Genomic DNA, 25488 nt, shown 5'->3' on the forward strand with positions numbered 1-25488 from the left:
CTGAGCATTGACAAAAATATCTGAATCTCTTCAAGTACCAAAGACCACCCAAGACCACCAGCAATATGACACAAGGCTCACACCCTAAGCATGGTCTACAACCAGCCAAGTGTAGAGCTACTCACCGTCTGAGGTCTGTCTTGCCTCGTGTCTTAATTGGGGTTTCTATTGCTGTGAAGAGCCAATATGACCATGGCAACTCTTAAAAAGGAAAGCATTTAATTGAGGCTTGCTTACCAAACAGAGGTTTAGTCCATTGTCATCATGGCTGGAAGCATGGTGGCATGCAGGCAGCTATGGTGCTGGAGAAGGAGCTGAGAGTTCTACATCTGGGTCCACAGACAGCAGGCAGAGAGAGAGACACTGAGTCTGGCTTGAACATCTGAAACCTCAAAGCCCACCTGGTGACACATTTCTTCCAACAAGGTCACACCTACTCCAACAAAGCCACACCTCCTAATAGTGTCACTCCCTATGAGCCTATGGGGGGCGTTTCATTCAAACTACCACATCCCATTTCCCCATAAAGATGCCTCTGTCCAGTTTTGGGGGGAATAGCTGGTACACCCTTTCATTCCAAGGATTTCTGGAGAACAAAAGATGTTTCCAGTCATGGGGACAATTGCACAGACAAGGATATGGATCTTGGGAGGGGCACCCTCCTCAAGCCCTGCAACAGACCAGAATGAGCCTACAGTGGCCTCAGTATCCCCAGTGCTGAAAGCTGTGATTCCAAGACTCCTGTTCCACTAAGTGGGCCTTTGGCATCAACATCTAAGTGCCTGCCCTTCTAAAATATCCCATCCCTCCAGACATCGACAGATCATTACCCAGAAACGTGTCCTCATCAGCACCCATGCTTACAAGCCTCCTCTCCGCCTCGGTGCAGCTCCTCCGCCCTGGTCATTTTAAAAATCTGCCCTTTCCCTGGTGCCTTAGGCTGAGTCTCTCCTAACTTGATCAGCAGCAGGGAAATTGGATCAGGGTGTGCAGATCAAGGCCACTCCTGCTGTATGAATGTCAGAGGCCCCTGGGCTCAAAGACCTGTTCTTTTCTAAAGCTTCATCTTTGACAGGCAGATGGGGAACCTCGGAGAGCCTTATTGAATTTGTCTTTATGGAAATGATGCTTCCGATTATCGCTGGAGGGAAGCAGTCTAAGCCAGAAGCTAATGTGGCCTATCTATGAGGCTTAAATCTACTTACCTTTAGGAAGGCCATGTGCTCCATGGGGACAGCTGGAGCTTCTGGCTGGTGCCAGAAGAGTCAGAGACTAAATGTTCTCCTTCCCTTGTGACCCTGGGGGCTGTCTTTGGTTGGGAGCTGAGATGCAGCTTTCATGTGCCAATGCTCTATCCATCCAAAGTGGACATAGAGAAGTGAGGGACAAAACAGTAAGGAATAGTGACAGTCCCAGGACCTGTCCCGTGGTGATCCGAATGAGTAACTTGGCCCCCAGTTGGTGGTGCTGTTTGGGGAGGCTTAGGAGTTGTGGGCTGGCTGGAGGAAGTCTTCATTGGGGGTGAGCTTGAAAGTTTAAGTCCTCATACTATTTCTGCCTGGCTCTCACTGCTTCTAGCTTGTGGTTCAAGATGTAAGGTGTGAGCTCTCAGCTTCCTGCTCTTACAGTTATGCCCACTGTCTTAGTTACCGTTCAATTGCCATGTCCAAGGCTATTTATAAGAGAAAGCATTTAATTGGGGCTGGCTTACAGTTTCAGAGGGTGAGTCCATGATCATCATGGCAGGGAGTACAGTGGCAGGCAGGTATAGTGCTGGAAAAGTTACAGAGAGCTCACATCTGACCTGAAAGCTGCAGGCAGCGGGGCTGGAGGGCTGGGCCTGGCATAAGATTTTGAAGCCTCAAATCCTAGCCTCAGTGGCACACTTCCTCCAGAAAGACCACATCTCTTAATCCTTCCTAAACAGTTCCACTAACTGGGATCAAGCATACAAACACATGAGCCTATAGGAGCCATTCTCATTCAAGCCCCTGCACCTGCTGCTTTCTGCCACAGCCTCCCCCCCACCATGATGGACTCTTATCCCTCTAGAACTGTAAGCCAAAATAAACTCTTCCTTTTATAATTTGGTATTGTGTTTTATCACAGTAGCAGAAGAGTAACTAATATACCCCCAGATTTAAAAACAGAGATCACACACATGATCCAGCAATATCATTTCTCACTATGAACCCAACAGTCAAAAAGTGGCAACAGGCCCACTGGTAAAGGTAATGATTAGTTTTGTCAACTTGATCCAACCTGGAGCCATCCAGAAGGGAATCCAGGTGAGAGACTGTCGAGATCAGGATGGCCTGTGACATGCCTGTGGAGGGTTGCCTTAATTTCCTTAATTGACATGGGAAAACTGTCATAGTTACTTTTCAGTTGATGTGACAATGCTATGACATACAGAAGACACCCATGGTAGCTGTTGATAGTTGCTACCTGGTATCATTGACACAACCGGGTGCCACCTAGCTCCAGGACCCACAACTCACCCAACCGCTTAAGCAGTTGTCATATGGGTTGTGAAAGCAGAGGTGACATGGTCACAGAGATCTAGGCAGGGGTCTAAGAGAAAATTACTGGCCTGCAGCTCAGACTATAGCCACCATTCACTGTCTCTGGGGCCCTAGTGCAGCTATCTGGCCTCTGACCTTTGAGGTGCAGCTGAGGCCAACAAGGCCCTCATTTCTTCTCCTCCCCTACCTCCTCCCATGAATCAGAAACCCACCCTGCCCAGTCAGTAGACGTTCTGCACTGTTGTGGATAGCACTTCACCACTTTCTTATGAAAGGAGAGCAAGGGGCAACACACAAGGACACCCAGCACACATTTTGTGATCTAGGGAAGACACAGTACTGCAGATGAACCTGAACAGAGAGCATGAGTAAGTTTGAGTGTTGGCTATGACAGCATTCCTGAGTAGGCTCCTTCTGTGTGCCAAGCAAGTGCCTAGGGCATCCTCACCCATTTCTCTCTCATGGGTCTGCTCCAGGGTCATCCCTGGTACCCATAGTTCCCTGTGATCTCTGCCCAATCCCACTCCCCAGACTAGCCTGTGGACAGGCTTGACCCACCTCTGAGCACCAATGCCTGGTAGCTTCCTTCACTGGTAATGGTGACAAGAGGGAGGTAAAGACTGGCTCTTTGTCATCTCTGTGATGGTTTGGGACAAGCTCCAGTCTCATCCAGTTGCCCTTGGGAAACTGCTCACTATATACTGCCGACTCATCTGCTTGCTTCTTTCTGTGCACCCTGGGGTTGTCTTCCATGTAACTATCTTCCATAGTAATCCTTATCCATTGCCCATTTCTAGCCTGATCAGAAGCTGCAGTGCTGAACTAGCTGAATGAGTTGGAAGAGGAAACCTGGGGCCAGGCTGGATTACACAAGAACCCTCTGGCTGCTGCAGTGAGCCCTCAAACATGCAAGGCAGGCTCCTCCTGAGCCTGAAGAGAGTCCATTCCTGCCTCTTCTTCATCCGAAGGTTGCCACAGCATCAAGCCTGTGACGACTCTTCCCCGGACCTCACTGCTATTGTCATATCCACTCTGATTCGAGCCTCCTGTTACCTTATTCCAGAGCCACCCTGGCTCTTCTGGGTTCATTGGGATAACCTAGGACCATCTTTCACTGAGTCTGGAGGATGGCATGGTTGGTAAAGTCTTTTCTGCATAAAGTCTTTTCAAGGACATATCTTCAATCCCCAGGACCCACTGTCACGTGACATGGTGGCTTGTACCCCCAGTGCTGGGATTCAAACAGAAAAAAGTGGGATCCCCTAGGGTTCACTTACCAGCCAGTGTAGCCTGCTTGGTGACTCCAATCCAGTGAGAGACCCTGTCTCAAACACACACACACACACACACACACACACACACACACTGGTGTCTGGCACCTGAAGAAGAGTATCTGAAGTTGTTCCCTGGCTTCCACATAGCCATTTGTATGCACCCGACTCATGCACAGATGTATAAACATACATGCCCATATGTATGCACCTACAGGATCCCTCTGCACCATGTCAATCCCATCACACCCTGGGGACGAGGGAGCACCCTGCAGGTAGGACTGCCAATCACATGTCTCTCTGGTACCCTCTTGGGCTTGGAACCCTGGTCATCTAGCTCCTGTGGTATGAGGCAGTACAGTTGCAACAAGGGAACCTTTGGCAGACAGGCTTCACCTCTTTAGATTGGCAGATTTGGGTCAGCAGTGGGTGAAAGATTCCTGAAGAGATGGTGATCTCTGAGACAACTAAGCTGTTGAGTACCATATGCTATGCAGCCTCACTAAGAGGCAGAGCAGTTTGTTAGATGTGTGTGTGTGTGTGTGTGTGTGTGTGTGTGTGTGTGTGTGTGTGTGTGTGTGAGAGAGAGAGAGAGAGAGAGAGAGAGAGAGAGAGAATATGAATGTGTATGAGTGTATGTTTGTGAGTGTGTGTGTGTGAAAGTGTGTGAGTATAAGGGAGTGAGTGTGTAAGTGTGTGTGTGTCTGGGGGGGCTGCCTCCCTCTTCACCCAGTACACTCAGAAGAGACAGAGCATGAAGGGGACATCAAGGGTCCAGGTCACTCACTCCTGAAGACTTGCTCATGGTGGGCTGCTCAGATTTACACGGGGTTGCTGGGCATCACACACACAGTTCCTTGCTCACAGATGTCTACTCGTGGCCCTGTGGGGAGCTGGATGCTCCTGGATCCTGCCCTGGGTTCCAGTACTGCTGGGATGGGCTCCTATGGTATCCATCCTGCCGATCCTTTTGTGGCCACTGTTCTGGTTGCCTCAGATGTCCCATGGGCTCATCCTGGGAGAACATGCCCCTTCCACCTTCAATTACAGCCACTGTGCTTGGTTGAAGAGACAGAAGCCACCTCTCCAAGGGAGACCCTGAGTGTTTATCTGCCACAAGGAAGTCCCTAGGGACTCAGCTTCAGGCTGGGGGTGTGCAGTCCTGTGGCCCCTGTTGCTGCTGTGGAGCTGCTTGCCCTGACTAGTCTGGATCAGCTTCCATGCCCCCACTCCAGTAGCCGTACTGCTGGTTGTCACCGCCCACGGTCAGGAGGTAGCCGCAGCTGGCTCACGTGGCAGAGCCAATGGGGGATTACAGCTCCTGAAGGCCTCCAGCATCAGAGAAATTCGGAAAGGCAAGGGGCTTATTAAAACGCTGAAATTGGTTCTAAATGAGGTCAGCCATCGTCGATGAGCCTTGGAGTGGAGCCAGGCACTGAGCAGAACACGCAGCCTATTTCCTGACAGGATGACAGTGACGTCCTGGGTGCCACCCCCAGCCTACCCCCACCCTGGGAGAGCAGCTGACACAGTCAGAGTCAGCAGGGTGGGGGTGCAGGCAAGAGCAGGAGAGAAGGACACCCCCCATACCTGGACCTCCCAAACACAACGAGGAAGTATGTCCAGCCAGCTCAGCGTTTATGGGTGTTGAGAGCACCAAGTTTATAGGCTGAACATTGTTCCCTCTCCAGGGTCAACTCACCCCTTTTCGAGATTAATAAGGGGGAGGGCAAATAATGATAATAATGATAAATAACACTAAAAACAACTAACATTGAAATTTAAGGGCTGGGGAGATGGCTCAGTCAGGAAAATGATTGCCTCACAGGCATGAGGACCTGAGTTCAATTCCCCAGCACCCATCTAAAAAGCCAGGCCTGGGTATGGTGACACATGCTTTTAATTCTAGCACACAGGAGGCAAAGGCAAAGCAGACAGATCTCTGTGAGTTCAAGTCAAGCCTGGTCTACATAGTGAGAACCTGTCTCAAAAATAAACGAACAAACAAATAACCAAGTGAAGAGGAGGCTGGCTATGATACCCGTGGGCCCTGCTGGCTCTGCATTCTGGTCAGCACATCCTCATGACTCCTGTGGGATCACCCTGACCTTGATTGTCAGGGCACACCCTACCCCTTTTTCTGCTAAGAAAACCCATTTGGGGATCCCTTAATGCTGTCTTACCCTGCTCTGTCCCGCCCTTGAAGGCTGTGTGACCGTACCCATCTTCCCCTCTCTGTGGCTTTATCCCCTTGTGTGTCAGATAGGGACAACAGCAGGCCGGTTTCTCAAAGCCAGCAGAGCAGGCAGGCCCGCTTCCCTCTCCTGCTAACTACCCGGACTGGGTAATTGTTGCTTGTGAAGTTGGCTGAATCACTTCTGCCAGCGTTCCAGCCTTGTTCCAAGCTGCAGAACGGGATCGCTTTCTGGATCTGTTAAAAATAAACGTGTGTGTGGCACTCTGCTGTTTACTAAGAACCGTGCTTCTCCTCCTCTGAGCACCGAGCGCAACTGTTGCTCTCACCCTGGATCCAGGAAAGGAACTCAATTTGCTGCAGTCAGGTTCCTGCCAGCACTTCTGCCCTTCTTCAGAGACTGAGCCCTGGGAGGACCTGAAGCCTCACTGTCCCAGGTGACCCCAAGGGCTCACTGAAAACCAGGCTGTGGCTGAGCTAAGCACACCCCCACCTCAGAGCCTGTGACTCTTGTCCTGGCAGAACAATGTGCCTACTAACTAGCCCTGGACCTTCTGCCTCTTAGAATCCCAGGGCAAGGATGGGACTATCTGGAAATTTCATCTGTGTACAGGACTGAGGTCCCTTTCCCTCTGTGGGACAGAGTTCAGCACAGAATAGGCCTTGATGCCAGAGGCTCAGGTCTCTGTGTTTCTCAGAAAACAGGAGGAAAAGCAGAGAGAAGAAAGGAGGGAAGGACTCACAGCTCAGTTGGAGGGACTACAATCATAGTTACAGAGATGGGTGGCTTTGGATGCAAGTGGAAGGGAAAGTAGAATTCCAGGGTAGATGGAGACAGCAGAGATTGGGGTGGACGAGGACAGCAGTACAGGTCCAATTACTGCTCATCAAGAAAGGGACAGGACTGAGCAAAGGGAAGGTAGACACTTCAGATTGGTGGTCAAACAGGTGCAGAGGCCCTGTGGTAAGTATAGGAGAAATAGGGCTAGGGCCAGATGGCCTGAGCGGCAAGAGGCAGTCCTGGCTTTGAGAGCTTTGGAGAGAGAGAAACAGGCATGTCCCCACCCTCTTCTTCTCTAAGGACTGTGCCTACAGCCATGCACCTCGCCGAGTGCCTATTTCCCCATTCACCTCACTCTCTGTTTGCTCTGTGCTGTCTTCTCCAGTGATGCCCCACGCCAATCTGTACCCCAGCTCTGCACCCACTCCTTCTGCAGCAGCCGTGGCGCCAGCTGGAGCCCGTGGGGAAACAGGAGAAAAAGTGGGAACAGCAGGCCTTGGAGAGAGTGTCTAAACACGGACTATTTGGGGACTGTCTTTTATTTTTAGTTTGAAATTTGTCCACCCTCCAGTATTGTAAAAACAGGAGCCAGGAGCCCACCACTCTGTCACCTGGAACAGAGCCCCTCGGGTCTCAGTTGGATCATGTGCAGAGGGTGTGGTACCTGGCTGCCTATGAGGCAGTCACTGGGGTCTGACTAAAGGGGTCCTCAGGACCTATGACCGCAGAGTAGCTGCTTCCAGCAAGCATCAGAGCCGTGTTGGACATCAGCCATTCTGCTTTGATTCTCCTGACGATGTCCCTGTGTCATTAGGGCCAATTAGGGGAGGATGGGAGCAAAGTGTTTGCCCCAGGGCACGGCTGGTGGGAGGGCCACCAGGACAATTGAATTCCCCATCAGACAAATGTGATTAGGAGCAGCCTGGCCCACCCCCACTGGACATGCATAAATGCCCCAGTGAGGCTGGTGTGCTCATCCCAGCCATGCAGGCTCACCTCACCCACCAGCATTGCTGGAACAGTCTCCCCAGCCCCAGTGTTCGTGAGGCGGCTTCCATGTATAGTACTGCTGTGGCCATCTTCTTGGTCATCCTGGTGGCTGCACTGCAGAGCTCAGAGCCTCCAGAGAGCCCCTTCCCCTACCACATTCTCCTGGACCCCGATGGAATCCTGGAGCTCTCATGGAACATCAGCTATGTCCAGGAGGTCATCCACTTCCAGCTCAAGGTGCAAGGGCTGAGGGCTGGGGTTCTATTTGGAATGTCAGATCGAGGTGAGCTGGAGAACGCCGACCTCATCATGCTCTGGACTGATGGGAACAGATCCTACTTTGCGGTGAGTCTTCTCCCACCTTGCTATCCTGCCCTCGTGCCCATACCCCCTATCTGGCTACCTTCATACAGCCATGCTCCATGATAAACAACGGGAGCTTGCCTATTGCTTCTGTGTTTGATGTCACTGATCTGAATTAAGACTGTGTCAGCATCAGAGGCACACTCACTAAATGATGAAATGGTAAGCGGGTTCTTCCTGCAGTCCTGTTAACTGCACCTCCAAGTAATGGATGCAGCAATCCCAAGAAGGTTAAGCACATATGGAGGACACATATGCCAGGAAGCACCCCATGCCACGTGAGTACAGACCCTCCATATCCACCAGTTTTACAAATAACAATTCCATTCCACGCTGCCAGTACATGCACACCTGTTGTGGGCCAGGTGGTGGCATGTGGCTTAGTAGAGCAGGCAGAATACACTCCAGCCTAAGACACAGCACACACAGGCCTTCTGTATTATACTCAATGGTGGTAAACAGAGATGCAGATAAACCACAACTCAGGTGTGGGAAAGCCCCACCCTCACCACCCAAGCTCAACCTAGGCCAAGAGGATACATTTGGTTCCCTCTATTCAAAATCTACCTGAATGACTGCCTGCCAGAGTGGCAAAGGAAGTCTCCTATATACTGGAGCAGCCTTCGGGCCCCCAAACAAGCTACAGGGGTCAGCAGAGGGGGAGAGCCCCCACCACACCCTCTGGGGCCCTGCTCCCCCTTCCTCTGCAGAGGGGGCTCACCATCATGGCCTCTTTGGGGATGGAGTATTACCTCTCTACACCCACAGGGAAAGGATTGTCAGAGATTTTTCCTTATCAAATCAGGACATACCTTCTTCATACCAGGCTGCCTCAAATTTGTGTTAATCCTTCTACCTCAGCTTCCCCAGTGTTGGGATTACAGGTGTGAATCACTGCACCTGACTAAGAAATGCCTTCTTAACCTGCTCAGAGCAGACACTCTACCTGTTTCATAGTGAGGCCAGAGTCATCTGCTCAGACCTGTCTGGAGCCACAGCCCTGTCTGAGATGTGTGGAGGACAGAAGAGCCTCACTGGCTCCCAGAGGGTTTGTGGCTCCTTTCCCCATTCCCAGGGAGCTTTTCCATGCTGCAGTTCCCACAGCCACGGGAGCCTAGTGTTTCACTTTTCCACCCCTGCCAGGTTCATTTGCACAACAAATACCTGTGAACCCAAATGTTGAAACTGGGGTTCTTGGGCAGCAGTATGCTTGGTAGCACACTCTAGATTCTCAGCAGCAATGTCAGCTGCCTGTCTGGTCCTGCTGCAAGTCAGCAGGGTCCCCAGCAGGAGTTTCAACACACTGTTATCCTCAGGGAAAATTTTTGCAGACTCCTTGCCTTCACTTTCCTTAAGCTGTGATGATAGCCCCAGAGGTAGGACTCAACAAAAACAGCCCAAACAATCTTCACAGCAGAGGCCCAGGGTGTTCATGAACTCACTGGGTGCCATCCCACAACCTGCCTTCCTTGCACTGGCCTGGAGTCCTACAGGTGAAGGCAGGGAGACTGGGCCAGTCAGTGATCTAGACTCTAGGAAATGTCCTAGGGAAATACTCAGTCCAGCTGCCAGTGTGGCTAGGACAGCCTCTCCAGACCAGGCTTCAGTTTACTCCTCCAGGCAAGGCTGGCACTAGAGTGGAGTAAGAGATGCCTAGGGTACAGTATTTAAGGCAGCTTTTGCTCTCAATGTTATGCAAGTATGGAGTTGGTACCTGGGAGTGAATGCCACATTAAATGCTGGCCTGCTCCTTCCACTCTGGCTGCATCATCATCATCAGTCTGGGTCCAAGGCTCTGATCTCAAATCTCTAATCCTGGTGTGCACTCCCGTGAGAAGCCTTGACCACCTTAACAGTGCAGTGCAGTTCTCCACATCTCACTCTAAGGCCTGAGAACCAGTCATCTGGCTGTCCCTGGGATTCTCAGGCACCTGGCACATGTGTGACAGGCTGGAAGGAAGCTGGATCGGGCTGCACCTTCAGGCAGGATGGGTGGCATGGGTGATATGGGGGCTAGGAGACCTGGGTCAAGGGTGGACTGATCATCTTGCACACATACGCCCAGCCCTGGGTTTGATCCCCAGTACTGAAAAAGAATGAGACAGGTGAGATCCAATAGGAGTGAGATTGAGCAGCTCCCTAGCCCCACTGGGTGTTCCCAGGGAGCTGGTGACTCACTAAGAGTAGCAGCTGTGATCCCGACTGAAGAAGGGCAACTACATTCTGTCTACCATGCTTGTGCTCCTTCCCGCTCGGACCCTGAGCCTGTCTCTGCAGGATGCCTGGAGTGACCAGAAGGGGCAGATCCATCTAGATGCCCAGCAGGACTGCCAGCTGCTCCAGGTGCAGAGGACTTCAGATGGCCTATCCCTGCTCTTCAAGAGGCCCTTTGTCACCTGTGATCCCAATGATTACCTCATTGAGGTAGGCTACCCAGTCCAGGAGAACAGTTCTCGGAACTGTCACTGCACCCTACGGTGTCAGGTCAAGGGCTCTCCCTCCATAGGAAGCCTGAGGTAGGGCCTACACTTGGACGCTGTTTTGAAAGGCTGTAGCTCTGCAGGGGACATAAGTCTCTAAAGAAGCAGCTCCCCGTGGACATGTAGTCAATGTTCCTTCCAGATGTGGGTGCTGTCAGAACCCTCTCGCTCTGGGATGTAGTTCTATCCTACTCCCATCCTGCTCCCATCTGCTCCCATCACCATGTCAGGTGGAGCTCTACACAGAGCCCAGCATACCTGGCTTTCTACCCCACCCCATTGCAAACTTGCTGTGAAACTCGGGACTGGTCCCTTTCTCCCTAAACCTCAGTCTGCTGTCTATAAAATAAGGCCGGGAGCTACGGGATTCCTCAACATGGAAGGCCTGATTGCATAATTCATGGCTGCAACTTAGCTCCAAAACACCCGGGCTTCTTAACTGCTGCACAGTTAGGAAAAGCCAGTCCATCTTGCCCCTGCTGGGACCTTTGCGTTCTTGTTATCTTAGTTAATCTTTCCTGACTATACTGACAGGGGCTAGCAGTTTGTCCCTCTGCCTTAAGTTATGTTGATGACTGAGAGACAGGATGGAGATGCTGATTCCATGGGAAGAGACTCATAGTCTCAGAGGGGGCCACCACAGCATGTGGGAAGTACCAGGCTCAGTCACTAGGCAGAAGCAAGGGCAGAACCCTGACAATGTGCCCTACTGGGCAAAGGCTAGGAGGGGCCTGAAAGCACCAGGGTAATTCTGACTCTTCTGGACTGCAGAATGCTCTCTGATTGCTACTCCTGGCCTTGAGGTGATTTAGGGCAGGGGAGATGCTAGCTTGGAGTAGAGATGGGTGGAGATTTGGGCTCACCTGAGCTACAGGATTTGGAAGGTGGTATATACCCATTCTAAGGCTGGATCTTAGGGATGACGTAAGTAACTTTGGCTGTTTGCTTAGACCTGTGATTGATTGATGGATGTCAAACAGACAAATCTGGAATTTAAGAAAACAGATAAGGAATTGAGGCCAGTGAGGGGATAGACTAACCCAGGAGCTCTTGACACAAAAAGCTAGAGCAAGACCATTGGAAATGGGTCACCTGAGCCCCCATTCTCCTGTAGGCAAGGCAGGAACAGTTAGAGAACCTTTTAGAATACACTTTAGACTGATGTTTGCATGTTCTGGGGCCAGAGACTTCTACATAGAACTTGCAAGGTGTCCTCTCCAAGAGCAGCCCATGGGGCTCCTACCAACCAGAGCACACAGGCTGCCCACATGAGTGGGAAGTGGCTGCAGGCATTTCCAGCAATGTACCCATCCATAGCCACCAGTCTCCATTCATAGCAACCAAGCCATCTCTGTGGTCTGGCTGGGCCCTCCAGCATGGCAACGTCCTACAGCTTTACATGTCCAGCTCCTGGGAGCTTGGGAAAACTATGTCACACAGCTCACTGCCAAACTCAAGGTTTCTTCACTGTGGTCACTGATCCCGCAGGTGTGAACCATCCAGAAGAAATACCTCTTCCCTGCCCCCAGTGACCCTGGGGTTCATTCATAGAGGAAGCAAGTGTCCTAGCCTGCTTTACAGCAAGGCCCAGTGACTGGATGAATGGAAGCTAAGCAAATGCAAAGAGTGTGTGAGAAACACAAAATATGTTTGATGGGTGGAGATGGGATTCCACAAGCAGCCTGGGGCCAGGCAGAGCTTCAGAGTCTTTTCATTTGCCAAGGCAGTGTGGAGATTTTCCTGGTTGGAGTGGGTGGGCGGGGACACAGTTCCCTTCACTCACCGCTGAACCTATGCTGGCTCTAAGTGAGTGGTTCTCTCTGGGCTGCAGGATGACACTGTCCACCTAGTGTATGGGATCCTGGAGGAGCCGTTCCAGTCGCTGGAGGCCATCAACACCTCAGGCCTGTATACCGGCCTGCAGCGCGTGCAGCTTCTGAAGTCTGAGGTCCCCACTCCAACCATGCCTGCTGATGTACAAACCATGGAGATCCGGGCCCCTGATGTCCTCATCCCTGACAATGAGACCACATACTGGTGCTATGTCACTGAACTGCCCCAAGACTTCTCTCAACACCACATCATCATGGTACATTTGGGTCCAGCTGCTCCATTTCCTCCCGGGGCCCCAGAGCTATGTAGTCCTCTTAGTTCATGAATCTGAGGTATTGGCCTGACCCCCTTAGAAGCAGCACACACCTACTGGTCCTTTGTGACCCTGCCACTATTGGCCTCAGGGCCCCTGTTTTCCTGCCTTACCTGCCTGGACCAAAGTAGAATTTTTTTTTCTGAGATTGTCCTTGAGGCTAGAACTTCTGTCAATTTTTCTGGCAACCTCCCTTCATGTAAAAGTAACTCAATTCAATTGCTCCAAAGCCACAACTAGGGACTTCATCACAGTGGTGCCCAGAACCGGATACTGTCCCTATTCTAGTAGAGGAAGAACAACCCAGAAAGGTTGCATGAGTACTCAGGGTCACACAGCAAAGAGTAGCCTGGTTGTATAGCTATGCTTAAGGCCCCAAGCTCTAGCCTGGAAGCATCTTGCTTCCCAATGGAGCTTGTTTCCCAGGGGTCCAGAGTCACCCCACGCACACAAGGATAGCTGCCTTCCGAGTTCCACCTTTTCAGGAATAGTCTATGTGGGTTTCCACTTTCTTCCCCAGAGCTCTTCGTGGGTTCTGGTACCTCCTGGATCTGGATGGTAGCCCTTAGTACCTGAAGTTACATTACTTACCCTTCTCATTTATATTTATAGCCGAGCAGACGAGGACCAGATGGCCCAGCAGAGTGGGAAAGTTAGGCAGGTACTGGGCTCCCGGCTCAGAGTGTTCTGTTCCTCTGCAGTATGAGGCCGTTGTCACTGAGGGTAATGAGGCTCTGGTGCACCACATGGAAGTCTTCCAATGTGCAGCTGAGTTTAAGAGCTTTCCCCTCTTCAATGGACCCTGTGACTCCAAAATGAAGCCTGACCGACTCAACTACTGTCGCCACGTGCTGGCTGCATGGGCCCTGGGTGCCAAGGTTTGTGCGTATTGCTATATGTTTGTTCCAGTTTGCTTTCTGTTGTTGTGATAAGGAGAGGAAAGCGTTTACTTGGCTTACATTTCCAGGTCACAGTCCATCACTGAGGGAAGTCAAAGCAGGCCTGCTTGATATTGTGTACATCCCCTCTGACCAAGGAGCTCCTAGCCAAGGAAGTACAGCAGGGATCCTGGAGGGTGCTGTTTTCTAGTTGGTGTGCAGGACAGTTTGTACTAAGTTAGCTTTCTTCCACAGTCCAGGGAATGGCACTGCCCACAGTGGGCTTGGCCCTCCTACATCAGTAAAAAATCAAAACAAACCTAAATGAGCCCATAGGCTGGCCCTCCTATATCCAGACAAACTTCATAGATACTCCAACAGGCCAATCTGATGTGGATAATTCCACAGCTGATATTCTGTCAGAATGATTCTAGGCCTTGTCAATTTGACAGTTTAAAGTTACTTAGGACACCATTGCGCCTTCCCCAGGCCTTCTTTGGCATCCTCAGGATCCCAACACCCTGCACCATCTTCACAAAACCACATCCTAAAAGGACTCAAAAAAGGGACAGAAAGGGGATGCACAAGGCCCTCAACAGAGTGTGGGCTCCAAACAGTCCCAGTCACTCCAGGATGCTTGAGCTTTGGTGTTCTTTGGGGCCACAAAGGCTCCTTCCAGGCTTCTGTGAGAAGGCATATCACCGTGAGTGTATGCCTCTTACAGCTCCTGTATCACTGCAGAGACCTGGGTTCTGTGCAAAGCATGACCCTGTGGCTGCCTGTAGCAGAGTCTCATCAAACCCCTATCCTCCCCCAGGCCAGAGGATGATGAGGGCTGGACTGGAGGGCCCAGGCTCAGTGCCCTCCTGATAGGACTGTCTGTGTATGACAGCAAAGGCTACTTAGCTCCAGGAGAGCATCCTTCTAATCCAGCCACTTGTTGATATCACCAACTTCTGCTCAGGTTTGTCCCAGGCCCCCCCAAAAGACCTCTGTCTGATACCCCTATCCCACACAGGCATTTTACTACCCAGAGGAAGCTGGTGTTGCCTTTGGGGGCCAGGGGTCTTCCCGGTATCTCCGACTCGAAGTTCACTATCACAATCCACGGAACATACAAGGTAAGATGGTAGAGGGTGCATCTTCTGACCCCACTTCATCTCAGAGACTCTTGCTCAAGCAGAAAGGAAACAGGGCGTATGCATGCTCCAGAGACAACACAAGACAAGACAAGCTCTTTGTCTACTTTCTTGTAGTCAGCAGCCTAATGAGTCCCCAGTCTGGGATTCTGAGTGATCCCCTCAAGCCAGGGCTCTGATTCATTAGTGATGTCTGCCATTGCAGGACTTGGTGCTATGCTGTCTAGCACCTAAACACTCAGTGAAGACTGGGCCTTTACAAATCCCATGGGGTGGGCAGGATGTCAAGTCTACTTCCTCCCAGGGCACCACAGCAGGCCTTAGATACTGAAGGCCAAGGGCCCTGCCTGTGACCAATCCAGCCAGGCACCAACTGCTCTGGACCAGGTTCTTTCCCCAGTTTGTTTAGACAGCACAAGTGGTGCAGTTAGCTTAGAAATGCCCAGGGCAGGACCACACCTGCCCACCTGTCTGTATTCCACTGCCTGCAAAGAGCTGGAGAAAAGCAGGGATGGCCTGCTGGGCCTGAGAGTACTGTGTTAGTTAGGCAAGGGGATCTCAAGGTGAACAAGACCCATGCATGCTGCCAAGAGCTTCTAAGAGAGGCAAAGTGTGTGTGTGTGTGTGTGTGTGTGTGTGTGTGTGTGTGTGTGTGTGTGTGTGTGTTGTTCGTGTTTGCATACAACAGAAGGGTAAGGATTTGTGAAAGGGTCCATGTGATGTAATTGGTATTTTGGTGGCATTTAGTAGCAATCTTGCAGGCATAGCACATTCTCAGGTAAGGACAAAGGAAGTCATCATTACGGCTAGATCATCCCATGCCTGAAGGTGAACAACCTGAGTGGGTCATTAAAGGATTGACAGAGGACACCACATCAGAAGCTAACTATTTCTTTGCTCTTGTACCCCATTTTACAACAAATGTCTCCCCTTCCCTTTCTCTCCCCCTCCCTCTTTCTCCTTCCTTGGGAATGACACTTATCTTCACATATGCAAATAAGGAGCAGAAAGGGCCTGACAGACATAGTCAGCGGCCATAGTGAGACTGGAGCAGCCCCTGCACCCAGCTCCCAGCTGGATGTGGACACTGGTTGTGCAAATTTAATGACACAAGTGGCTTTCCCTCTGGCTGTATAAGCAATGCCTCTGCTGCCACAGGAATTATCTACAGCGTGCAGGGAAGGCGAGAGGCGGCTATGGCCTAGCACCACAGGGGATTTATTGCTCATTTAAAACCTTAGACCAAATGGATTTTTGAAAACTCCTTGGGCATTAGGGAAGTCTGTCTTCTCTGATCGTCTGCATGTATTTATGGATCTTTTGCCAAATATAAGGGTGCTCCTGTCAGTTGGTGAATTTTGAGACAGGCTGCTTTTCTATTAATATCAAAATCCACGATTATCTCATTATTTAATCCCCATCTAAATTTTAACCAATTGCTGCTTCTTTTTATTATTTGCCTCTGATGTCAGCAGCCCAGAGACACAAGGGGCTGTTTGAGCTTGGATATTGTTGGCATGGGTGGGGGTGGGGAGTTGAGGGGATGAAGACAGAAAAAAAAGAGGTACCCTCAGATTCAATGAGTAGAAATAGCCAGGGCCTGCCAGCAACATCCTGCCTCCCAGCCAGTGGTCCTGGGTTTGGAGCCCAGTTCAAATGCTTCTCAGAACTTTGGTTTCAGGTAGAACCTTTCATTCAGCCTCCAGCTTCAGTTTCTCCATCTGTATATGGGAACAATAGTCCTTACCATGGAAAACTACCATAGAGGTGACAGGTGACCTTTCTTGCTCTCATCAATCAGAAAGGGTGACCAAGCACACTGTTCCCTCAGGGGTGTTTCATGAGCTGCTGCTTACTGCATGCCTTTTCCCCAGGCCGGCGTGACTCCTCTGGCATTCGCCTATACTACACAGCCACTCTTCGGCAATTCAATGCAGGCATCATGGAGCTGGGCCTGGTGTACACACCCGTGATGGCCATCCCCCCTCAGGAGACCGCGTTTGTCTTGACTGGCTACTGCACAGACAAGTGCACCATGTTGGTGAGCAGACCGGTTCTGACACACGCCCTGCTGTTTTCGCTGACCAGGGGAGGGCAACATGAGGGTTTTGAACCCCTGACCTGGGATCAAGGTTGTCTGAGTCTCTATACCCCCCTCACTAAGCAAGAACTGGGCTATGCCCATGCACCCACACCTCCATGCACCACTTTTAAATTTTGATGTGTGTGTGTGTGTGTGTGTGTGTGTGTTGGATCCCCTGTAAGGCCAGGGAGCTGGTAACTAAACCCAAGTCCTTTGGAAGAGCAGCAAACACTCTTATCAGCTGAGCCATCTCTCCTGTAACCCCACACAGCACGTTTTAACTTCTTTTGTTATGGGAGTCTCAAAACTTCCAAATGAGATTCACCTTTTACAGGCTCCCCAGCCCCCATTATATCATGTTTCACTACCAGGCCGGAACTAGGGGAGTCAGCAAAGTGCCCAGTGTCCCTGAGGCTGTGCAAACACAGGGTGACACTGCAGAGTAAAGCGGATGGGGCCTTGGCTTCTGCAGTAAGTAGGTAGTGGCTCCTAGCCTGTTCCAGGGTACTCAGCTGGGATGCTATCTTGGCTGGGCTCACCTCTCACCTAGCAAGAAGCTGCAATGGATCTGGTGAGGCATGTCTTGCCATGGAGATCCAGAGGAGCCACAGGTCTTAGTAAAGTTAGGGACAGCCACCAGTGGGGATCTCACAGAACCCTCTCTAGGCTGTCTGTATTCCTTCCCACTCGTGATATAGGCAGTTGTGGCATTCCTCCATGGATTGAGAGGCAGGCCTGTAGCTCTCCGTTGTCCATAGCCTCTGCTCATCTCTGCTAACACTGCTCTTGTCCCTTGTAAGGCTCTCTGGCTGTTTGCCATGGGCCTTACTGTCTGGGGCTCTTTTGTTATCACAGATGTGACTTCACTCTCTGCTGTGTGTCCTGTGTTCTCTGATGGCGTCTGCTTTTTACAGTGACCTTTCAGGGGAGTGTAGATAGGCCTGCGTCACAGATAGGATGATCCAGGTCTCCCAAGAGAGGACATAGACTCCCAAAGCTGCACTGTGGAGCCAGGGTGCTTTGTCACAGAGCTCAGAGTGAATCCCCCCTGCCAGCATACTCACGGTATGACACTTGTTCTTGGGGCCTCACTACCCAATCACCTGGTCTTTCAAGGATTAGCCTGGCTCAATGATCTCCAGCTGAGATGCTGGACACATTGGTTCTTATACTCAGTCAAAGACTTTTTAGCCTGAGGCCAGGATGAGAAATCAACCTCCCTCCCCAATCAAAACAGACAGGTCAGAAAATGGATGCTGGCTTCTGAGACCTGTGTCCACATTCCACCATACACCTGCATCCCTGGCTTATTAGCAATGGTTCCTGGCCCAGCATACATGTTGTCACAGATGCAGTCATGAAGGCCTCTGCTTTTCATTGCAAGAGTACTAAAGATACCCACAATGCAAAGGGCAGGGGCAGTGGCCAGCCAAAGCAAGGCAGAAGGTTCAGAAGTAGAGTTGTAGAAAGCTCAGCAGTCCAGAGTCATCCACTGTCATCTGCCAATACCAAGATTTCAGTTCTGGCTGGTGGCATCAAAGGAGCAGAGGACCATGGCACGGTGGCAGAAAGGTGGCAGAGTCACCATGCGTATGATGTGTCTGAGAAAACTTTATCATCTTTATAAGACAGCTTAGGAAAACTTCTGTTCTCTGGAAGATTTCCTCATTCTTCTATGGGGAAGGGAAGCCTCCTCACACAAGGACTGGCTATCTTTCCCCCACTGGCTTAGTGGCCAGCATCATTGCTGTTGACCAGGGTCGCGGTGACCTCAGAGGGAATACAGCCTCTTATTGTGCACTGGGCACTCCAAGGCCTGGTTGGGGCCCTGAACATGGTGGGAATTACAGAACATAACTGACAGAGAACCCACAGAGAAGGGAGGTCCTGTCCAGCCTCTGCTAGCTGAGGAAAAAGAGAATTCAGTCTTCAGGCACCCCAAGAAGACCAAAGGACAGGGGTGCCATCTGCCCTGAATGCATTCACGTCTGGCTGCTGGCTGGGGCTTGCTGCTTCGAAGTCTTGGGCTTCTGGCCACAGTGCTATCAAACAAGCCACTCTCTGACAGGTTTATAATAGAGTTCTGGGGAGAATCATCCAGAAAAAAGCAAATGTTCTGTGAAGCCAAGGGATGTTGCCTCTGCTCTGGGTCTGACTCTGCCCCTCCCACAGGCACTGCCAACCTCTGGAATCCACATCTTCGCCTCACAGCTCCATACACACCTGACTGGTAGGAAGGTGGTCACTGTGCTCGCCCGGGATGGCCAAGAGAGGATGGTCGTGAACAGAGACAACCACTACAGCCCCCACTTCCAGGTGAGGACCTGCCTGTCACCAGCCTCCCAGGCCTTCTGTTTCCCACAGCTGTCCTCTGACCTTTGGTGGGGGACCCTGGCCCAAGCTGCTGGGTGTCATCAATGTCTTGGTGACAACTTGATTGATCTTGTCTCCTCCTGATTGGAGCACACACTTAGTCCTGACTCTCTGGAGAGATGGAAGCAGAACTGATTACCCAGGGTGATAGGAGGGCCCACAGCTGTCTTACAGCTTCTCTCTTCCCCACTCTAGGAGATCAGAATGCTGAAGAAGGTTGTGTCTGTCTTCCCGGTGAGTATCCAGCAGGACAGCTGCCTGTGGCAGGAGATACCTGGAGAACACTGTTCCCAAAAGAGAGAAAAAGAAAGAAGTAGGGAAGGAGAGAGTCCCCGGGCAGGCATAGCAGACCTAGGGTGAAGTCCATGTGGACTTCATGGTACAGAAGGGACATTGCCTTCTAATTTCAATTGAATTACAGTCTCACCAGAGTCTCACTCCTTAAGAATGCTGGAGAGAAATGGGGGTGCCAAGATACAGTCCTTGCCAATGCAAGGAGCTCTGACATGGCCAGTCAGGGTGCCAAACTACTGATAGATATAAGCCCCAGGGGTGCTTAGATCGAGAGCCTGACTGGGGAGGGCTCTAGGCTCCTCATGGGAGATCACACATCACAGTGCCTTAGTCATCATGATGAGCTGGGCACACCTGTCAGCCCTGAGTGGGCGGGTGCTAATGTGTGTGTCACCTCACTCTTCAGGGGGACGTACTCATCACTTCTTGCACGTACAACACAGAAGGCAAGAAGCTGGCCACAGTGGTAAGTCACACTGGCTTTTCTAGCCCCCCATGCAGGAAAGAGAAAGGCCCAGAGTCTGGTTAAAAATTTCTAACCAGGCCAGGCGTTGGTGGTGCATGCCTTTAATCCCAGCACTCGGGAGGCAGAGGTAGGCAGATCTCTGTGAATTTGAGGCCAGCCTGGTCTCCAGAGCGAGTGCCAGGATGGGCTCCAAAGCTACACAGAGAAACCCTGTCTCAAAAAAAATTCTAACCATTCCTGTGGTTGAGTGTGGCCTGACAGAAACAGGACTGCTCCTCTTGCCTTTCTCAAATGGATTGGACACTATCTGCAGCAATCCTCCCCCCAGATCCCCAGGGCTTATTATCCAAGCAGCCTGCTGGGCTCTACACTGGCTCCACTGAGTCAGACATGGAGGTGACACTGTCAGGGCCTCTTCTAAGAGACACTACAGTGAGTTCTCATTGGCAACATGTGCACAGTATCTCTCTGCCATGGGAAGGAGCCAGGAAGCACTGTGGAACTCAAAGTCTGCCTGAGGAGACAGGCTACAGGAGAAGCAAGTGAAGTCACAGAAACTTCACCAGAGCCAGGACATCGCCCAGGGATGACAGGAGGAATGTGAGGCCAGGGAGAGACGGAAAAGAGCTCTGCATAGGGGAGTGTGCCAGAAGCCCCAGAGGATAAAGGTTTTCTGGGTGGGGAGATGTTCAGTTGTGACAGGGAGATGTGGTCAGCACCAGGCAGGTGGGAATGGCTGGCCACTCCAGAGAAATGGCATGGATCTTATTTTGGCTGGACTGTGGCTAGTCCAAGGAGGAGGAGCACCTCAAAGGTCTACCTTCAAGGTGAGATGTGTAGGAAATGTGTCATCCATCTTGGACACATTGGGCAGGGAGAGGGACACTTCTATAGTTGTCTCAGGTCACTACTATTCCCAGCCATTAACCTCTCTTTTTAAATTTTATTTAACTGTATTTTATGTGCATTGTTCTGAAGATCTCAGATTCCCTGGAACTGAAGTTACAGACAGGTGTGAGTTGCCATGTGGATGCTTGGAATTGAACCCAGGTCCTCTGGAAGAGCAACCAGTGCTCTTAACCACTGAGCCATCTCTCCAGCCCCTCCCACTGACCTTTTAGTTGATCCCTGAGCACCTGTGACGTTGAGTGGGCCAGACCTTGGGCTACATCCCACCCTGGCACCCCTGCATCTCAGGAACTCCCATCGATAGTGTAACACTATCCTTTGCACAAGGTTCCATGCCTTCTGCATGGAAGGTCCTGCAAGGTCCAGGGTCCCTCATTCTGTTTCACGTGTTCTTCAAATAGCTTTACTGTGGGGTGATTCCCACAGCACACAGCTGGGGTGTGGGAAGTGTGCAGCTCATTGCCTGGAAGCATGTTCACAGATCCAAGTACACAGTCAACCCACAACTGTCACCTCCAGGTCCCCTCGCCCAGTCTCTAAGGCAAGCATTTTCCCTCTGTACTTTCTTCATAAGCATCATCTCCTTGCTGCAGCTGCTATGGGTGGGGGCGGGAGGCACTTGCCAGCCATTGGTAGAAGGGAGCCCCCAGGCCTGCTCTGCCGAGGTGTTTCTGCCAGGCCTGTGTTCCTGTCTTGCCAGCTTCAAGGCTGCAAACTAGTGCCTTACTTGTCTCAGGGTGTTTGTAGCTGCAGCCTAGAAAGCACCTAAGATCTCAGACTGTAGGCCTTCAGGTCAAAGACCCAAAGACAAAGTTCCTCCTTGGCTATTTAAGCCTCATGAGCTCTTAGGGAGGCTCCATCTAGGATCGGAGGCAATAGGAGCTCCCAGAAGGCAGACATGAGCTTCCTAGTTCTGACAACCTGTGGATCCAAAGAGATGGTGGCCTTTGAAATGCAGCTTCCTTCCCAAAGTGAGAGAGGAGGGGAAAGCAAATCTGCTCTGGCATTCAGGCCCTGTTCTCATTCTTGATCTCTGAAGTGTTGGAACTAGGCGAGCGGGAGATTGTGGGGGAGTCTCATGCCCACTGAGGGCTATGAAAGTTTATGACAAGTAAACACTACAGGAAGACCCATAGATCACAGAGGCCAGGCCAACTTCTTATTGGTGAACTTGCTTCTCCCACACCTCCAAAGAGCTAGCCCAGTCTCCCTCCACTCGAGGGGCCAGCCGAGTTCTGCACCATCATTGTGGTCTGCCATGAAGTAGTGAAGGCCTTTCTTCCTTCACGGTTCTGACGAGCCAAATAAAATCTCCTTCCCCACATCATGTTCACAAAGAGCCAGGATCCTGGAGCGATGCTGAGAGAGCCTTGGTCTGGGCTCTCTGCCTGGTTCTTGACCCTACTGTGGGCTTCTTTCTCCTCCCATCAGGGACAGTTCACTGTATCTACAAGCAGGAAGTAAGTGGTGGGGATGTCACCTACTCAGTCCCTCCATGATGTGGATGGGTGGCCTGGGGAATGGAGACTGTCCAGGATGCTAGCACCTCTAAAGGTTTTCAATGTGAAGGCAGGTCTGCTCCCACTGGAGACCACAGGACTTGTCCCCTATTCCCTAAGGCTTAGTTGCTTTAGCCCGTATGGCAAGAACAAAGCTCTGTCTCTGTTTCTGTTTTCCCATCACCTTCTGATGCTTATTTACTGGGTCTCTATCTCTCCTGCCACTAGCAGGTGCCAGAGAAGGTGACCTCCCTCCTGGCTCCATCCTTGGGGCTTGGGTGACACACATCCTGCTGTAAGCAGATGAATGCACTGGGTAATAAGCAGACATGAGAAAGCTACAGGCAGACAAGCGGTTGAGAGTGACGTGCTGCGGGCTGACGGATCTTCTCTCCTCCAGGGAGGTTTTGGAATCTTGGAGGAGATGTGTGTCAACTACGTGCACTACTACCCCCAGACAGAGCTGGAGCTCTGCAAGAGTGCTGTGAATGACGGCTACCTCCAGAAATACTTCCACCAGGTTAACAGGTGAAGTGTTGCTTCTTGCTTTCTGCCCCTGGGAAACCCAGCATGGATAATCTCTGCACCCTGCCCCATGCTCTCTCCTCATGAAGAATTTAAGCTAAGTTCTTGGAGTCAAGTTAGCATGCATCCCATCAGACCTAAGTGTCGTTGGAGGTGCCTGTGGCAGGTATCACTAATCAGTCTCCTGACTTACAAGCTATCCCCAGAACAGCCATTGTCAACAACCAAAGCTGACATAAGAGATGGAAGCAGGACCAGGACAGCTTCTTAGGCAATGGATGGAGGAGGCAAGGCTGTGGAGGAGGTGACACAAGGGCAGCTACTGGAAGCCATGCTGGGTCTCCCTCCCTCTGCTATATCTTTAAACCAAGTAACTGTCTTTCCTTCCAGTTTCAACAATGAGGAGGTCTGCACCTGTCCCCAGGCCTCTGTCCCCGAGCAGTTCACCTCCGTGCCCTGGAACTCTTACAACCGTGATATGCTCAAGGCTCTGTACCGCTTTGCCCCCATCTCCATGCATTGCAACAAGACCTCAGCTGTCCGCTTCCAGGTATGACAGCATGGGAGTGAGTGGTGAGTCACAGCAGACATACAGAACTCCTCATCACGATCCAATACCCAACAAGCCCCACTGCTGCCTGAATCTCCAACCCAAGGTCTGCCCAGATCCTGAGAAGGACCCCAATGGGTTGAGCAGGAGTACCCTGAACCACAAACAAGAAGCACTCTCATGAGATGGAGAAAATAACAAGATAGTAATAGAGACAGACAGACAGACAGATGGATGGATGGTAAGGGGACGGGTCAGCAATACTGCCAGGAAGACCAGGGAGGCCACTTCTCCTGGGCACTGTGCAACTGGGACTAACCTCAGGCTTTTCTGGGTGGTATGTGATCAAGTGCCAGCAATCTCCCCAGGGCATAAAAATAGAGCTACGGGCAAGGGTAGGAAAGAAGCCAGAGTTCTGTGATACCAGCCTCACAGTCCCACAGCCCTGCTTCTCCCTCTTTATCTGAGTCCTGCTGGGATTCAAAGGCACCTAATTTATTTCCCAGCAGAGCCAGCCAGCTGCAGCAGTACCAGCCCAGAGCGTTGGTCAGCAGACCCAGCCTGCTGCATTAGGCAGGAGAGCCAGGCACTGCAGCAGCTGGCGGGGGGACAGGGCAGGGGAGGGGAACAGTCCTTTCCTGGCAGCATTTAGGTACTGGATTGATTGCTAACCCAAACACCCATACCATGGGGTGGCTTTCTCACCCCAGAGCAGTCTGGGGTGCTGCTGGATGTGGCTAGATCTTAGCTTTTATAAAAAGCCTTGCTGGAGGACAGTGTCTAACATGACAGCCTGCCACCAGGATCCTGATCCCTTCCTCAGGGCATACAGCTGAGTGAAGGGGCAGGCATGGAGGTGAACAAGCCTGGAGGGCTTCAGGTTCTTGACCAGAGAACCCAGTAGCTTGAGAAAGGACATGGACCCTCAAGTGGTAACCCTCAAAGGGTGACTTGGAGGACGTGGGAAGTGTTCAGCATGGGATAAATGAATTTAAGGACAAGAACCCAATCAGCTAGGGATACAGCACCCTGCCTGGCCCTTCCAGCCTCAGCTTCCCTCCTGGTCCCTTCTTTACAGGGTGAGTGGAATCTGCAGCCTCTGCCGGAGATCACATCCACACTGAAAGACCGCACCCCAAACTGCCCAAATGGACAGGCTGTGAGCCGCACTAGCCCCGCCACCGTCATCAACTGGGGCCAGGGCTGAGTAGGGGCCTGTTCTTCAGCCCCTCCTCATGATGTCCCTGTGGGCTGTGCACCCCTTTTTGAAGACTCCCCTTCATAGAATAGTGCTGATCACCTAGGAGGAAGGGGCTTGTCACCCTGGAGACATCTGCATGACTGAGACCATCTCATGAGGTCCACCTGGACACACTGTGGCTTCCATGTAGGGACCATTTGCTACAGGGTCCCAATTCAGCATTGCAGGCCCTACTCTGCCTCCAGATTCCCCAAGCCTCACAGTCCCCACCCTGTTGGTCCTCCAATGGTGACTTGTGTTGGTGTTTGCCATGACAGTACTGCTTAAACATCTTTTTACAGAGTGGCTCATGTTTCCCAGTGGGTGGCTTCCCTGCGACAAGACAGGACAAGGCATTTAGCTAGTTCACCAGGGGAACTCAATTCACGGCAGAGTAAATAGATATTTTTGCCCACCTAGAGGGAAACCCCAACAAATAGTTCCACCATGGAAAGCCAAGATGGCTAGAGCCAGGCTCTGGGGGTGGGGGGAATGGAATGATTAGAGTCAATTACTTCTCTTGCTGATGACAGACCAGGCTCTAATGAAGGAGTGACTAGGGTAAGCCAATTAGCTGCCTGACCCTCAGTCTTCTTGTCTGTAAAATGAGACTCACCCTCACCTGGCACCAACTGTGGACACCTAGGCAGGGCCGATGTTCCTGCTCCTGGTGCTGAAACTTTCTGGGCCCTACAGTGTCACACATATTGCCCCATATGAGTGAGGTCTGCTTCTTTAATTCTAGTCACCTTTACCCTCCCTGAATCCTTCTCTCCCTCATC

At 51.4% G+C, this 25488-nt stretch overlaps 1 protein-coding gene across 1 annotated transcript; it reads left to right on the top strand.

The window, feature by feature from the left end:
* Nucleotides 1-7755: 7755 nt before the first annotated feature.
* Nucleotides 7756-24673, top strand: Dbh (dopamine beta-hydroxylase). Its single transcript, XM_027422761.2, has 12 exons — nt 7756-8106; nt 10402-10548; nt 12436-12693; nt 13452-13628; nt 14647-14749; nt 16642-16808; nt 19023-19166; nt 19419-19457; nt 19924-19983; nt 22792-22919; nt 23307-23466; nt 24545-24673. The coding sequence occupies exons 1-12, from the start codon at nt 7756-7758 to the stop codon at nt 24671-24673; spliced, it is 1863 nt and encodes a 620-aa protein (XP_027278562.1).
* The last annotated feature ends 815 nt before the right edge of the window (nt 24674-25488 follow it).

The sequence above is a fragment of the Cricetulus griseus genome, chromosome 6 (genome assembly GCF_003668045.3).
Source record: "Cricetulus griseus strain 17A/GY chromosome 6, alternate assembly CriGri-PICRH-1.0, whole genome shotgun sequence".
Taxonomy (NCBI): Eukaryota; Metazoa; Chordata; class Mammalia; order Rodentia; family Cricetidae; genus Cricetulus; species Cricetulus griseus.

Coding starts and splice junctions, on each gene's coding strand:
- Dbh (XM_027422761.2), top strand. CDS start 7,756: ATGCAGGCTCACCTCACCCACCAGCATTGCTGGAACAGTCTCCCCAGC. Junction 8,107..10,401: donor GGAACAGATCCTACTTTGCG/GTGAGTCTTCTC, acceptor CTGTCTCTGCAG/GATGCCTGGAGTGACCAGAA. Junction 19,458..19,923: donor AGGTTGTGTCTGTCTTCCCG/GTGAGTATCCAG, acceptor CTCACTCTTCAG/GGGGACGTACTCATCACTTC.